The following is a 15139-nucleotide window of genomic DNA, read 5'->3' as shown; positions in this document are numbered from 1 at the left end:
TTTACAATTTTATTTATCTAAAGCATTTGATCAACTCTGGCTATCGCTACACAACTATTTACCCAATTCTCTGGCCTCTGTACCAGAAGTGGGAAGAGAAGCACTGAGTGGCCAACTGAAGAGTTATCAAAAACTGCAAGAACCAGAAACTCCTAGGAAACAACCATGGAAAGAGGAGTGTTGGCTGTAAGATCTTTATTTCTTCCATAAAAAAGGAAGGACTACATCATCTAAGCAGAGAGCTTCCGAATTCTATTAAGAAAGATGGCTCAAGCTATATCCATAGTTTTTGGGAGGCAAATAAATAGTCTTGCCCCAAACAGCAACCATAAATACAAGCTCTTGAAAACTGGTCACATTTTCCACTCCTTCAGAAACCAAAAGGAAGGGGGAAAACACAGCAAACCCCCAACTTACTGATGTGCTAGGGCGGAAGTATAAAAATGTCAATTATTTAACCACAGTACTTCTCCAGAGGAACGTGCTCGCAGGAACAAAAGCAATGCCTGTGCAGTAAGTATCTTTTCAATGTCACTTTAAAAGCTATACAATCCTATCTGGATATGCAAAAGCTAATAATGCCAGAGGACAGAGAAAGCAAGTACGCAGCCCACCATTCTGCGGCATTAAAAAGTGATTAAATGAAATTCAGAAACGGCTCAGTGACATTTCTGATAGACTAATCACATAGCAGTGCTCTAAATAAACAGACCCGTTATCAAAATATTCCCTTGAAAATTCCCCTGTATCTCAGCAGGTACTTAATGTATTTATTGTGTGGAGATAATGGCTTCTCACTTCAGATTTAGAAGAACATGGAGGAAAAGAGGGCTTCCCACAGCTGTGTGCACTAGCAAGGACTAGTACAAAACCCATTCTTTAAGTCTCCATGTTTTGGAACAAAGGAAAACCAACTGTTGACCCAGTTTATAAGCTCATCCTAAAATCAGACCGCACTTAAAAAAACCTCTTCTGTTAAATGGCAGAGTATTCACTACAGACATCAACCATTCACTTGAACATTCACTTGAAGCAAAACTTCAATTATTTTCTGACAGGTTGGTTAAAACTGGCCAGGGAAATCAGAGCTGATAGCTCAAATACTCTTCAGAAGCCACATAGAGCAGGATGCATTGCTTCTCACTACTACCCATCCGTTCAGTTCCCTCAGCCTTCAACCTGACCCTGCCAAAATGCGGCTGTTTCTCACCGTGGCTACTGCATTATCAGTACTTTATATAGAAACAATCCAGTGCTAATCAATAGTATTACTTTGCTCATTTTTTAAATTCGGAAAGTTGTCTTCTCCATAGCAGGTGCTCCATTTCAGACAGCCACGCTGATGCAAACAACCCTATATGGCAGATGCCTACAAAATTTTAAAAATTAAAAAAAAAAATAATCAAGCCAACTGGCTCTCAAAACTGCCACAAAACACATTCAGGATATTTCTAGCTAAACACAGTGCATAATTAACAGTCATCTGAGAAAAAGTTAACCTTTATTTGCCCATTTATTTCAGTTCACACTTCCCCCCCCCCCCTTGTCTCAGTATACTACCTGGATCACAAAACAGATTTCTCCATGAACAGTTCAGCCAAGAAGAATCTCTGTGGGCTGGTCATCCACTTTGGAGCTGTATCGTACAACACAGTTGTAAGCAAATTCTAAATTCAAAGCATGGAGTTTTGATATTTGAAAACCACGCTGATACTGTATACAGAAAATGGTGTTCAGCTGTATTGCCTTTTCAAACAGTTTCAACTGCAAACTCATCTATTTTCACAATCAGAACAGTTTTGTCTGAAAAGTTTATTTTAGTTTTCTGAACACTCTAAAGCAACTGTGCTTTTGATGTTACACAAGTGTCCAGATAGGATTAACAAAAATTAAAGTGTTCTAAATTACAAATTTAATTCCTGTAAGAGCTTGAGAAAGGAAACAGAACAGAAAAGCATGACATACACACATTGTGAAGAAACCCCAACTTTTCATGCAATGGCAGGCAAGATGTAAAAAGCCACCCAAATTCACACATTTTTACACCGAATCATCAGAAAAGTACTCTGTAGTAAATCTGTACATCCAAATACATTTGGGATCTACACCTAAGTTACATTATTTAATGTTATATACACTTATTACCCCTTGTATAATGTCTAAAGGAAAATCTTCATTCAAATCCAAACCAAAAAAAAAAGCAAGACTAACTTGGAAAAAAGGAGAATCACTTTAGACATTCAGTTAAAATGTTGGTTTTGTTTTAATCTAGACCTCAAAGTGTTTATTAAAAAACAAACAATCCTCTTCATTTAACATTTTGCTTTCTAACTGTACAGTAAATTGCATTGCAGAGAACACATCCCGTCTTCAGACTGTATTTTCTTTGGATGGATTTAAAATGTAGTTGGATATTACTTTCAAGATAAATAAAGGGAAGTTGGTCCAACTAGAACAATAACTGATATATTACATGCATATGGGTTTTTTATATAGTTTTTAAATTATTTTTTAAACAAATGAGCGTAGGGTATTGTTGGTATCGCAAATAAACCAAAAAGCACCTGGAGTCAAAATACAAAACATACCTCCTATCCTGGCAATGGCAGTAAAAAACAGAAGAGTAATCTTTCTGGAACTGCATTTTTACATAATTTAGAAATGTTAAGTACCAGGAAGACTACTAATCAAGTCGTTTTAGCAGCCAAGTTTCCCTCTTTTTACTGAATGGAACAAATGCTTTAAATAAACCGTTTGTCCTCTTCACTGAAGAGAGCTAGTCTATTCATCTTTAATGAGCTAGGCTTTTTGTTTTTTGTTGGTTTTTTTTTGGGGGGGGGAAGATTAGCCACGTACTGTAGTAATGCCTACTGCATATAATCCAAGCATTTGCTGTGAACAGTTGGAGAAAGCAGTCAGTGAGAACCTAGGATCAATGAAATAGATGTTACTTTAAGCCATCCACAAAATGGAGACCCATATAGTGCCCAGTGTCAAAACCCAAATCTCTTCTCGCGCTTTTGTTGTGCAAGTTCATCCCCACGAAAACAGGAGCTGATCCATAGTTCAATTTTCTTATTTTCTTAGTCAATTTTCACATTAGTGTAGATTTTACGAACAAAGGCACTTGTTCCCATGTAACCAATAGCTCCTGCAAAAGAAACCGAAAACGTCAAACACGTTAGAAAGCTGATCTTCAAAATAAGCCAGCAATATAAAACGCATCAACAGAGAAAGTCACAAAGCATGCACTCCGCACACACAATTATTTACCTGCAATACTTGTTCTCAAGCTCTCATTATCCATGCTCCCAGTGAACGTCTGGCAAGGACTCTCCTAGTCTAGCAATCTAAATCCATTAAGCCATCTTACCAAGAGGCCATGCTCACTTGGCCTTGATAAATATAGCAGGCCCCCTACTGCTGCCAATAACTGGGTCCCTTTTTCTGAACAGAGGGTAAAAACCATACAATCGCCCACTCCGCAGGGAAGGTGGATGGGAGGGCAGGATTTTATTATACATTACATGCCTGCTGGATGAGTGTTTTATTGGCAGATGGCTTTTTCTTTCCCACAAGGCACAAATAATAATAGATCCCCATCTCAGGAGTCTTAAACTCCAAGGAGGTCTGTACAAAGAGATTAAACTAGTAGCAGTGAGTAGTTAAAGGAAATTGCAACCTGTGGTTTTCAAATTCGTAAGAGTCATGAGCAGAGTATGCATTGCCACAGCAGCAATAAGAGATCACTTGGTTTCTGATAAGGGAACAGTTTATGCTAAACCCAAAATACTGCAGGACTAAAACACCTAGAAAAATGAAAGAAATGCACTGGACCGAGACCTCTTCCAAGAAAGAGATTCAGCAACCCACGTGGTCAAACCCAGACACCAGGTTTGCCAGGCTCAGTAAATACTGCTGCCTCAGATATCAGTCAGGAATAGCCCAGTGCTTCTCCTTCACCTCTTCCAAGCAAAATGAGAGTAAATCAGCCCGTGAAAGGCAGCGTGGCTAACTCTCGTGTCAGAAGTGACGTTGAAAAATCAAGTAAGAATTAGAGAACCGCTGGCAGACTGCCAGGATAACACATCATAAAAAATGGGAAGAAAGGGATAGTGAAGTGAGGATCTGTGAGTCAGTACAGAGAAGAGAACCCCTAACATCAAACACTTGGATGCTCAGTAAAGAACGGACTCTAAACAGTTATTTTTGCTTCCCTGAAGCAATGAAACAACATTTTCAGTGATCTGGGATGCACCAGACTTGCGTAAGATGTGTTAAACACAAAAGCCTAACCAACACTAGAAGATTTCTGCCAAAACTTCATTCTTCAATAAAAAGAAAATTGTTTTGCCTTTTGAAATTAAGACCATACAGATCTGCAGCCTGCATTGCTGACCACAGATTTATTAAAAACCTGGAGAGTTCTTTAAAACCTGAGGACTGCTCAAACAATTCGTGAGGGTCAGCCATTAAACTCACACAGAATTTTGGGTTTTAGACCCCTAAAAGCCCAACATTCCTATCTAATCAGGAAATTTGCACAAGGCAAACCTGATGCATCGCTCCAATGTTATCAGAGCAGTAAAGAGCCTGTGGAGTCAGCTTCTGTAGCATTTCAAGCTCTATAAGTATCATGACAACTATTCCACTGGCCAGCAAACAAGGGATTTGTATTACTAACTTGAGCAAAGCAGAGTTTGATTAAAACAAATTACAGCACAGACGAGATCAGGTTGCTGCTTGCAAGAGTTAAGTGTGCTCAGGACATAGCAGGGGCCTCACAGTTCGGGAGAGATCAGTAAAGCATTTGGACAGAGGTTACATGAGCTTGGAGCCACACAGATTCTTCTGTAGCCTGTCAAGAAACCCAACTTCTGTCTTAGACAGCAAATGGACAAACTAATGGCACTGGACTCCTGTTTCAACACTCAGCATGTTTTGCCTGCAAAAGCTGACACTGATCAACAACTGATCCAACATCCGTTTTATTTGCTAAACTCAGATACATCCCAGCACTTGTTCTTTGAGGGTTTCTCTAGCAATGTGATGCCAGACATCACAGAGATTTGGAAGAACAAAGCACTAATTGTGTCTCATTTGGGATCTACAGAATGTGCACATGAGATAGAAGTGAGGGGGAGGAACAGAGAGTAGCAGTCACATGAGACCACAAGCTCTCAAACCCATAAACAAATCATAACCTATTCTGAATCACAGAAGCCTCATCCATGAAGGCCACTAATGGCCAATACCCAAGGCAGGGGTTAAGCCCCAAGGCTACTTCACAGCCACTGAATAAAACATGGAGCGGAGATGGGGAAGCCCTAGACAATGACAACTAAAGAATGTCCTCCTGAAACAAATGCAGGACAGTTGGCTCATTTGAATAAAAAATATCCATAGTAAAGGGCATTATTTTATTTATTTATTATAAATATCATATAAGATGTTTACCTTGATTATGGCCTAGGAGAAATAGATTACAAGCATATTTCAGCAGAACAACAAGCTTTTAAATAAACAGAAAAACCCAAATATTGAGGAAGAACTACTAAAACCAGAAAAAGTTTAATTCCTATCTGTTTCTTTGTAAGCATAGATTTTGTTTCTTTCAGCACCTTCAATCGTATGTACAGTAGACATCTGGATGCTCAAATGTGGTATCGCAAGAGGCCTTTCTATACTATCCAGCTCCTAAGCCATCCACTGAGTTGGGGAATAAGTTTCATTCTTTTCTGTCACTAAGGGGGAAGCATGAGGAGCTCAAAAGGTTTGGAAGTTCTCATGGGTTCCCTATTGTCCAGTCCCAGAACTTAGATACTCCGTAGAGGGCAGACGACTTTGTGGATCAAAGCACCCCACTGCATGTGGGGTTTGAATTCACCAGGCATTGTCAGGGGCACTGAAAACAGAGTCGGATGATAGAAGCCTACAGAGTTGCCCCGTGGCTGCCTTGGACCCTAACTAGTTCATCTCACATGCGACTGTGTGATACTAAACACAGCCATTCGTGTGAGCATCCAAAGTGCAGCTCTACACACTCTTGACAAGAGATGTACAGTCCACAGCACGCACACCGCACCATTCTCTAACACAAATGTCTTTGTTAGACCTCAATGGCAGCAAGTTCCCTCGACAAACGCTTTTTGACAGGGGATCTTTTATCGTCCCTACACATGCTGAAAATGGGAGTTCTCACTAAAAAAGAATCTCACAGCTTCTCTTCTAACACAGCTAAAGACAAAAAGAAATCTCAGTAGAACTGTGGAAAATTTAAGGTGATGAAGTATTTTCTGAGTTTCAATAAATTTGGATTTTACTCTAATATTCCATCAAATAGTATCCTACCAGGGCAAGAAAGCATTTGACAATCTTCTTTTTAATTTAAAAAAACATTTTAATTACAGAAACTGGTGGGCAAGCTTGGCTTCTGCATCATAGATGTTTTAATCAATACCAGCCTGAGCACTTTAAAAAGAAAAGATTAGAGCTGAAAAGTGTAAGCCTATTAAAGAAAAAAAATGGCTTCAAGACTACGAGAACAGCAGGGAAGTCTTGTAATGTGCCAAGAACCTGATGAAGCAAGATGAGATTGCATGAGAGAAAAGAGGAACAGGTACTCAGCAGTTAAGATATTATTTCCCTCTCCTTTTTATAAAGCATTGCAAAATTACCCACCCTCTTGGGATGTCAAGAAATGTATGCTTTACAGAAAGTACATTCCTGTAAGACATCATGTGTCTCAGGTATCTAACTCAAAGAAATCCTAGTCCTAGAAAAAATCCTAGAAAATAGTCCATAGGACTATTCATTCACTAGTAACAAGGAACGTATTAAATAAGGGTAACGCATAAAAAGAAAATAACATCACAGGAAAGGGCAGAAGAACCAAGCACTTTCTGAAAGTCATTTAGCAAAGGATAAAAATAAAAGTAACAGTTGAACGAATATATTTGACTATAAGATGACCCTCATGCCAAGAAACCATGTTTTTCGCTAAACATCTGTCAAAACAGCGTCTTAAAAAGCAATGAAATCCACCTGCACAAAGGAACACTCTGCACTCTCTTCACCTGTGAATCCTCCAATACTTATTTCTCAAATGTTATCCTGAAGTTTCAGTCCTTTCTGTTCTGGTCACTCTCATATATACATGCCATAAGAATACAGATGGTAGTGTCATCAGTATCACGATACCATTGATGCCTCTCAACGGGTGTACCTAGCTCCTTGTCCTGGGGTAACATTAAAAACTCCAGAGCAAAATGCTAGCATAGGCTCAACTCAATCTGGAATTTGTTTTGCAGAATTTCTTGCCCTACAATGAGTCTTTCAAGTTTGCACTGAGGGTGAAATTCTCTGCAATGTACACAAATTATCTTGCTATCAGAAGACACAAGTCACAGAAATGTCCTATGCTGGGTAAGAACCAAGCATAAGCAGGGAACTCTATGATTCTTTTTAAAGACTGTAAGCTTTTTTGAGCATATCTTGCAGGCATACATACTCCACCACCAAAGCCACAGAGCTAAAATCAGAAACATGACAGTCTAAACAATTCTGACAGGAAGCTGTCAATAGATTTGAAACTTACCACACATTATTCCCAAAGCTGTGCTAAATACTGCCATATAACCAAAGTAAAATGATGTTTGAAACAAGCCATACATCCTGAAAAAGAAAGATAGGAATTTATGCTAGGTATTTTCCCCCAGTTTTTCTCAATAAAGTTATTTGGCAATGAAGTAATCTGATATTCAAGCAGGAAAACTGTGACTTACTTTGTCTTGAAAAAGTAGTAGTAAAAGGAGTACATGTAAACATAAATCGCAGTTGATGCCGCAGAAAGAAAGCTTGTCCATTGCCTAAAAGTAAATACACACGTCCATCATTTACCTGTAACCAAGAGGCTTCCCAAGAAGACATACAATGTGCTAAGACTTTACCCTGAAAATGAAGAGTACCGTTTCTAAAGACTTAAACAGAAATCTACACGTTGTCTGCTATGTGACAAAAGCTCCAACCACAACAGCTACCACTGATACCAAGTGATGATCCTTCTTCATATTCCTGTGTGCCTTGACACTTCATCTTTTTTTATACATACACACACAGATGCACATACACACAGAAAGCTCCTGCACAGAAAGTATCCAAGAACTGCCTTTATTCTCTACAACTAAAATCTGGACGTGGGACACTTTGAAGAGACCCATCTGACTGAAGAAACGTTACTATTTTACAAAACTGTCCCGATCTGGTTAACTACGCAAACCATGCAATACTTACCACCTGTAATCCTCTGCGTTTAGCAGGAAATACGTACAAACGATAGTCACACAAACTGTCACAATGCAGAGGATAACCAGAACCAACATCATAAAGCCATAAACATAGTAGATCTTGTAAGCCCAGAATGAAGTAAAAATGAAATACCTGAAGACAGTAAACAAAATATGCAGATGACAGTGTGATTGAACTTAAATTATTACAATTTCTTCATCAAATTGGCAAATAGCTGACATACTCACATTTCAATAAAAATTGATCCAAAAGGGAGGATTCCACCTAGGCAAACAATAACAGCTGGTTCCATGAACCTGAAAGATTAGATTAGATTAAGGTTAGTTTAGGGACAATTTTAGTCTTTCATTTACAAACAGATTAAGACATAACCACGTAATTAATAGAGCACAGAGAATCCTTTAAAAGGCACACTAACAAGAACATTTCTGTGTCATACCAGCGTAATAGAAAGAAGATTCCCCTAAAGATGTCATGTGTATGGACAGAAGGAGGAATTACTCTTGGGGAAAGTTGAAACAAAATGTAAGGCTTATGCCTATCACTTACAGGCATCTAACCAGCCTTAAAGGCAACTGAAAGAATCTCTCTTGCCAAAAAGAGCCTAAGCAACCAAGCCCTGTAACATCCACTACCCTTGAACGAAGGCAGTGAAAATTCAATGCTGTTGATGGCCACAAACACAGCAAAAAAGCACCAAAAAAATTGCAGGGTAATGGTTGTATAATTAAGAATGCTTATTTTTAATGCTATACTGAGTCATGCACATATGGCCAAAAATGAATACTCAGCTACCTGTAGGTGATACTGTCAGTTACTAAAGGTGACCTCTGTGTAGTACTTGCAACAATGTCGTATCTAGCTAGTAACCAGTGATTTAATTTGCAGCTTCTTTCATTATTTATAGGGAGACTTGTCTAAGTTGACAGTGTGCAATTTCATCATCTTCAAGAGAAGTATCTTATTTCTTTTCGTCTGCTGATGCAGAACAAGCCATTAGATTCCCAAGATACAGGTCACAAAATAAATCAAACCCTAGCATCCGAGCTGCACAACCCACCACTAACAAGAGACTAAGGTGCTGCGCTTCCTGGATATCATGGGCATACGCGTTTCCCTGCCCCCTTCACTTTGTCTGTTCCACTCCTCTGAACAGGGAAAGCAAGAAAGATCTATTAGAAAACACTCTGAGGATATTTTCATTTCCATAGCTTGCTGGTTCCATCTCAAAATTAAATTAATAGAAAAAGTGACTGCATTCATAATTTTCCAAAAAAGTTAAGTCTACTTTTTGCGAGTAGGCACGCCCCCTTTACATTCACTTAAAAAATAATAAAGGCTCATTCGCAATTCAAACCATATACCTGAAATATTTTAGGCTCTGTGCCATCACCAAAAGTGCAGAATCTCAGCTTGTACATGGACACTATTAAACAGAACATTCAACCCTCAATTCGTACAAAGCATTAACTAAAGAGGAAGGGTTTCATTTCAAGATACCCATACAAGAACTAGGTTGGGACCATCCCTTTTACAAAACAGACTGAAGAGCACTTCAGACCCAATGTGAATCAGTGGTCCAGGACCATAAAATCTGCTACAACTATTAACCATGGTGTTTTTGTTTAACAGAAAAATCATATTAAGGAAATGCCAGTGGAGGTGTTCACAGAATCGCAGAACGTTAGGGATTGGAAGGGACCTCCAAAGCTCATCCAGTCCAATCCCCCTGCTGGAGCAGGAACACCCAGATGAGGTTACACAGGAAGGCGTCCAGGCGGGTTTTGAATGTCTCCAGAGAAGGAGACTCCACAACCTCTCTGGGCAGCCTGGTCCAGTGCTCTGTCACCCTCACTGAGAAGAAGTTTCTTCTCCAATTTAAGTGGAACCTCCTGTGTTCCAGCTTGTGTCCACTACCCCTTGTCTTATCATTGTTTGTCACCAAAAAGAGCCTGGCTCCATCCTCCTGACGCTCACCCTTTAAATATTTATAAACATTAATGAGGTCTCCCCTCAGTGTCCTCTTCTGCAAACTAAAGAGACCCAGCTCCCTCAGCCTTTCCGCATAAGGGAGATGCTCCACTCCCTTAATCATCTTTGTAGCCCCTTGTTGTTCCTCTAGGCACAACTCCATTTAAATTAAAACAGTTATTCTGGAGAAACTTCTAATGATCACACCTGACAAGTCATTTTAACAATACTGAAACAAATACTTCTAGTTAGCATTCATGCTTGTCTTTACCATTTTTTCTCTGGGATGGGACGAGGCACTGCATTGACACGACATGGAAAATTAGGCTGTCCTGACAGATTGCGGCCAAGAATTGTACCAACGAGATTCAATGGAAGAATGACAAAGAAGCAAATACAGCACACTGCCACCTGTAAGTAGAAAAATAACAATTTACAAAACCAACTATAAGATGATAGAAGAAAACCAATCCATTCTGTATATAACAGTCCTTAGTAGTTACTGCTGTAGAATCATACTCCTAGTTATGAAGCATTAGTCAGCATACATCTATTTTATCAAATGGAAGTATTTATTTACTGACAAACTTCCTAATAATCATTATTAAGTATATTTTCTTGCATCAATTGAGAGAACAGAACCATTACTTGGTTTTTTTTTTTTACTGTTTTCATCTAATCATTATATTCAATGCGTTGGATAGGAAAGAAATGAAAATTTTCATAGCACTTCATCACAGAAAACGTTGTTAGCTTCTCTTAAACTTTTGCAGAGTATGCTATCCCCGGGAGCCAACACCGAGCAGTCAGGCAGTTGCACACAAAACTACAACTGCTGCGTGCAAAATATTTAATCCAATCCAAAAAAGAAACCCAGACAAGAACTGCAAAGTCAAGACAGAACACCACCAGTCAAAATTCTCTGTTCGATTTTCTCCACCGTCCGCCATCCAGGTAATTAAGAGCAAAGACTACTAAAGACAAGTGACCACCGGTATGCACAGGTACGCAATTTAGAAGCACAACGGCCCTACTTACATATAAAGCTTAGGTTTATGCACAGCGCAGCAAAGTCAAGCCAATGTTCCAGTTCCTTCCAACGGCACAGCCTCTCCAAAATTTTACCGTGAATCACCTTTCTTCCCAGTGTAGCTGGGTAGCTCTACTTCTGCTATTCATTGAAGGCAACACAATTTTCTCTTTCAATACAGGAAAATTTAAAGTCTTTAGCAAGACACTCTCATAACTCTTTAGGACCAAATTACTTCGGATTAGACATTTTGTTAACTTTTTGATACTGATAACTGAAGACAGAGCAGTTGCCTGTAATGCAATAACCATAGTTCTGCATAATGGCCCTGTGACCTTCGCTATACAAACATATGAAAAAACTGCCTTTTAAAAGCACTGTTGCCTGAGGCTCTGTGTACACTCTCGTGTCTCCAGAGCAAAGAGGCTATATTCCTCTTTCGCTCCATAAGGACACAAAGTCCATGGCAGAAGATTAATCCAAAACAATGGACAGAGGACCAGGTCTAAGAGCCACACACTGACTTGTTTAAGCAGCAGTTACTCCAGGATAAATAAAGGCTGTCCACATACATTACAGCTACGGAAACCTACTGCAAGCAGCTGAAAAGCAAGAACTGCTAGGCTTCATGAGATGAGCTGCACTACATTAGCTCAATACAAACTTAGCACCGAGTCAACCACACCAGTGTAAGATGACATCTGAAAAAAGTTACAGAGGTTTGACAAAGGTTATCCCCTTTATTATTAACTTGCATATCATTACTAGCCTAGGCCAGATTTGAATGGAAACTGCATGGAGCAAGCCTTTCCGCTTCACAGAAAGGGTACAACAAAAAGGTGGTCAACACACAGAAGCACTGTCCAGACTGCTCTATATCTTTGAGGAGAGACTATTAAAGAATTACACCATGAGCCACTAAAATATGTAGCATCAGTGGTAAATAAAGAAAAATTAAGTAGTATTTATATTTGCCAATAATAAAGCAGATTTTTCACAATTACACAATTTGGTATCCTCCATTTATCTTCTTCCATTAATTGAAAAAACACAGGTAAGCAAGCATAGTGTCTTTGGTAGGACACTGAGGTTGCCTAAGAATAAATCACAAGAGAAGTATACAACTAACTCGCTTAACAGATGGCTCTGCCCTTGAAAACTGCTCAGTCTAAAAGAATGAGCAGATGAGAATTTTAAGAGAACAATGTCCAGGAAGTATCAGAAACATCAAAGGACATAATCTTGAGTGCTAGATTTACTAAAACCCTGACCAAAAAGTCCCAGTTTATTTGAGATGCAGTGGGTCAAAGAGACGTACAAGAATTAAGGCCTGGACAGCATCCAGAGAATTTCTGAGCTGATCATACTGAAACCATTTCCATTTGCAAGAGCTTGCTCTGCTTCCTGCCTGGCAAGGACCTCCGGGTATGTCAGGCATCCCCTGCCCATGGTGCTCTGCAGCGCTCTGGCAGGTTGGCTTCACACCTGGCTGAGGCAGAACGCTCAGACCAAGGCAGCAAGAAAAGGCATCTGTACTGCTCATCCAGTCACAGCTGTCTTACAGTGCAGTTATCAGGATATCTGCAACTCCACTTCTTGATCTCAGAAATTACCCCTGCCTGGGGATGGTGGCAGAAAGTGAATCCACTGCTTTACTGCAGAAAAAAAAAGAAGAGCCTTGGATTCCAAGCTCACCTGTAACAAAACTTGGTGGCTTGTAATTGGTTATCTTGCAGAACACATCCACCATAGGGAATCCACATGGAAAGACTACATAACCTTGGAAAAGGAACCAAGCAAGGAACATCCAGGACTAATTACTGATTAATTGGCAAACTCCTAGATGAAAAAAGGCTGTCAGTCGCATCTTATTCTAGTGACACCAACTGCAGAGCTGAATGGCTTCAGGTGGGCAACGAGAAGGCCCAACTTGTTCCAGTAGGGCTTGGCTGTTGTCTGGGAGACAGACTCGGGCAGCAGCTTTGAAATCTAAAATGTTTATCTGCATAAGATAAGCTGAAATAGATCAAGGTTCTTTGAATAATAGCTTCACCAAGTACTACCAACCTGTCCCCAGTACATTTAGCTTTTCTGAAAGATGCCAATTACAAGTGCTTGTTGTTTCACTATCAGATCAGTCAAACCGTGACTGATAATGTTGTAACACCTTCCATTCTATTAACCATTTGGCTAAAAAATTAAATTATTTCGGACAGAACAGCTAGCATCTTCAGTGAAATCTAGTAAGCAGCATGATGCAAAGTCAACGTTTCGTTAAACAATGAACTGCCTGTCTTACTGCTATGCTATGTTCTGAGGACAGCTGGAAATGAAGCACAATTTTTCCTGGAGCCATTCAGGAGTCTAAAAATTATCTGATACGATTTTGCAGTGCAAAGGAAGCCCAACTAAGCAAGCAAGGATGGACCATAGTACAGGCTCAGGAACGCCTTCCACATCTACCTGTCTCTGATAAGCTGTCCAAGCTGACAATGACGTGAATGTTTTGTCTCCTGAGATAACCCCACCCTGGTGACAGCAACCTGCTGGTCTTAGTAGGTTGACCAACACAACTAGTACTGGTTAGAATCAGCACACACTGTGCTGACCTCAGTAGCATCTTCTTTCTTGCTTTCAACTCACTGTCTGACTCCAAGGTAGTCTGCCTGCCCAGACTGATGCTTGCTGAAAATGAAGTTTTACTCTTGGTAGTAGTAGTCTTCTCTGGATGCAAGAGATGACTGGAGATAGCTGGCTCTTCTAGCTTTTGCCTTTTCAGGCATGTTCCTCTTAATTTCAGATCTCAAGTGAAGACACTGTCTCCCTCCAAAACTGAACAGGTAGTGCCAGTTGCCACAGATGGAAAGGGCAGTGATGATGCACACTTGGTGATGTCTAAACCTAGAGTTTAAATCCAAACTGAAGCAAACACAGGGCACTGGGACACACAAGTGTCTCAACTGAAAGAGAGATGAAGTTACATTATTTCTGCTTTATAGGTTTCAGAGAATGAGATTACGATGGCGAACGCAGCTCAGGCACTTCCTGGCCTCCATGACACCATCACAAATGGTAAGAGGAAAGGAAGGCAGGATCAACACACATACGATCTCTGCCCTCCTACAGAAGCATCTCCCTACAGAGGTAACATACTACAAAAAAACCCAGCCCCACTAATAGCTTCTGCATGACAGGCAGAGATAAGAAAGTTAGGTCTCTGTGAGCTTTTCAAGAGAAGTATTACTGTAACACCAGCCAAGAGAAATTGAGAGAACAGTTTTAACTACCACTTTGGAAAACACAAGTTGCGCAAATGGACAAATCCACGAGCTCTACAAACCCAGTTTTCCATCCGGAAAACGAGCACACGTTCTCCAGAACTCATATAACTCAAGACAAATTATGTGAGTTTTTCTACCAAGCCAATACACTAAAACATACCCATTTCATTTTGACTACTGCATTTTTGTCGTACAAAATCTCGTATTTACACACAAGCATCTGATTTAGTTTGCAGGTTTTGGTTGACACAGAAGAGGCTGTCAGCCTCACCATGCCTGCGTTCTTTCTGTGCACATTTATTTTGTTTTGATGGGGAAAGAATATTCTACTGCCTTTGACTGAACATGCAGAATTACGTTTCCCCTATTTGAAAGGAAACACTGTCAAGACTGATATAACTCATGTTCTAGTGCCGTGTGTTTCATATTTTCTGACAACTGTAGATTAAACTTCATTCAAAGGTGATAATTAAAATTTTTATGAGCATATCTAATATTAAACAGCTACTGGCAGGCTATGGTGCCTTGACTGCTTTAATGCACAAGGGAG

At 39.8% G+C, this 15139-nt stretch overlaps 1 protein-coding gene across 1 annotated transcript in view; it reads right to left on the bottom strand.

Moving 5' to 3' along the window:
* Positions 1-1797: 1797 nt before the first annotated feature.
* TM9SF3 (transmembrane 9 superfamily member 3) overlaps positions 1798-15139 on the bottom strand; it is a 40176-nt gene continuing 26834 nt past the window's right edge. The window contains exons 9-14 of the mRNA XM_010190867.1: positions 10550-10689; positions 8535-8603; positions 8293-8439; positions 7785-7868; positions 7598-7674; positions 1798-3151 (exon numbers count right to left, since the gene is read on the bottom strand). Of these exons, the coding sequence (XP_010189169.1) occupies positions 3084-3151; positions 7598-7674; positions 7785-7868; positions 8293-8439; positions 8535-8603; positions 10550-10689 (585 nt within the window). The 3' untranslated portion in view covers positions 1798-3083. The remainder of the gene's footprint in view (positions 3152-7597; positions 7675-7784; positions 7869-8292; positions 8440-8534; positions 8604-10549; positions 10690-15139) is intronic.

The sequence above is a fragment of the Mesitornis unicolor genome, unplaced genomic scaffold (assembly GCF_000695765.1).
Source record: "Mesitornis unicolor isolate BGI_N332 unplaced genomic scaffold, ASM69576v1 scaffold5868, whole genome shotgun sequence".
In the NCBI taxonomy this organism is placed as follows: Eukaryota; Metazoa; Chordata; class Aves; order Mesitornithiformes; family Mesitornithidae; genus Mesitornis; species Mesitornis unicolor.
The sequence above is the reverse complement of the archived record's forward strand: the minus strand, read 5'-3'. Positions and strand labels throughout refer to the sequence as shown.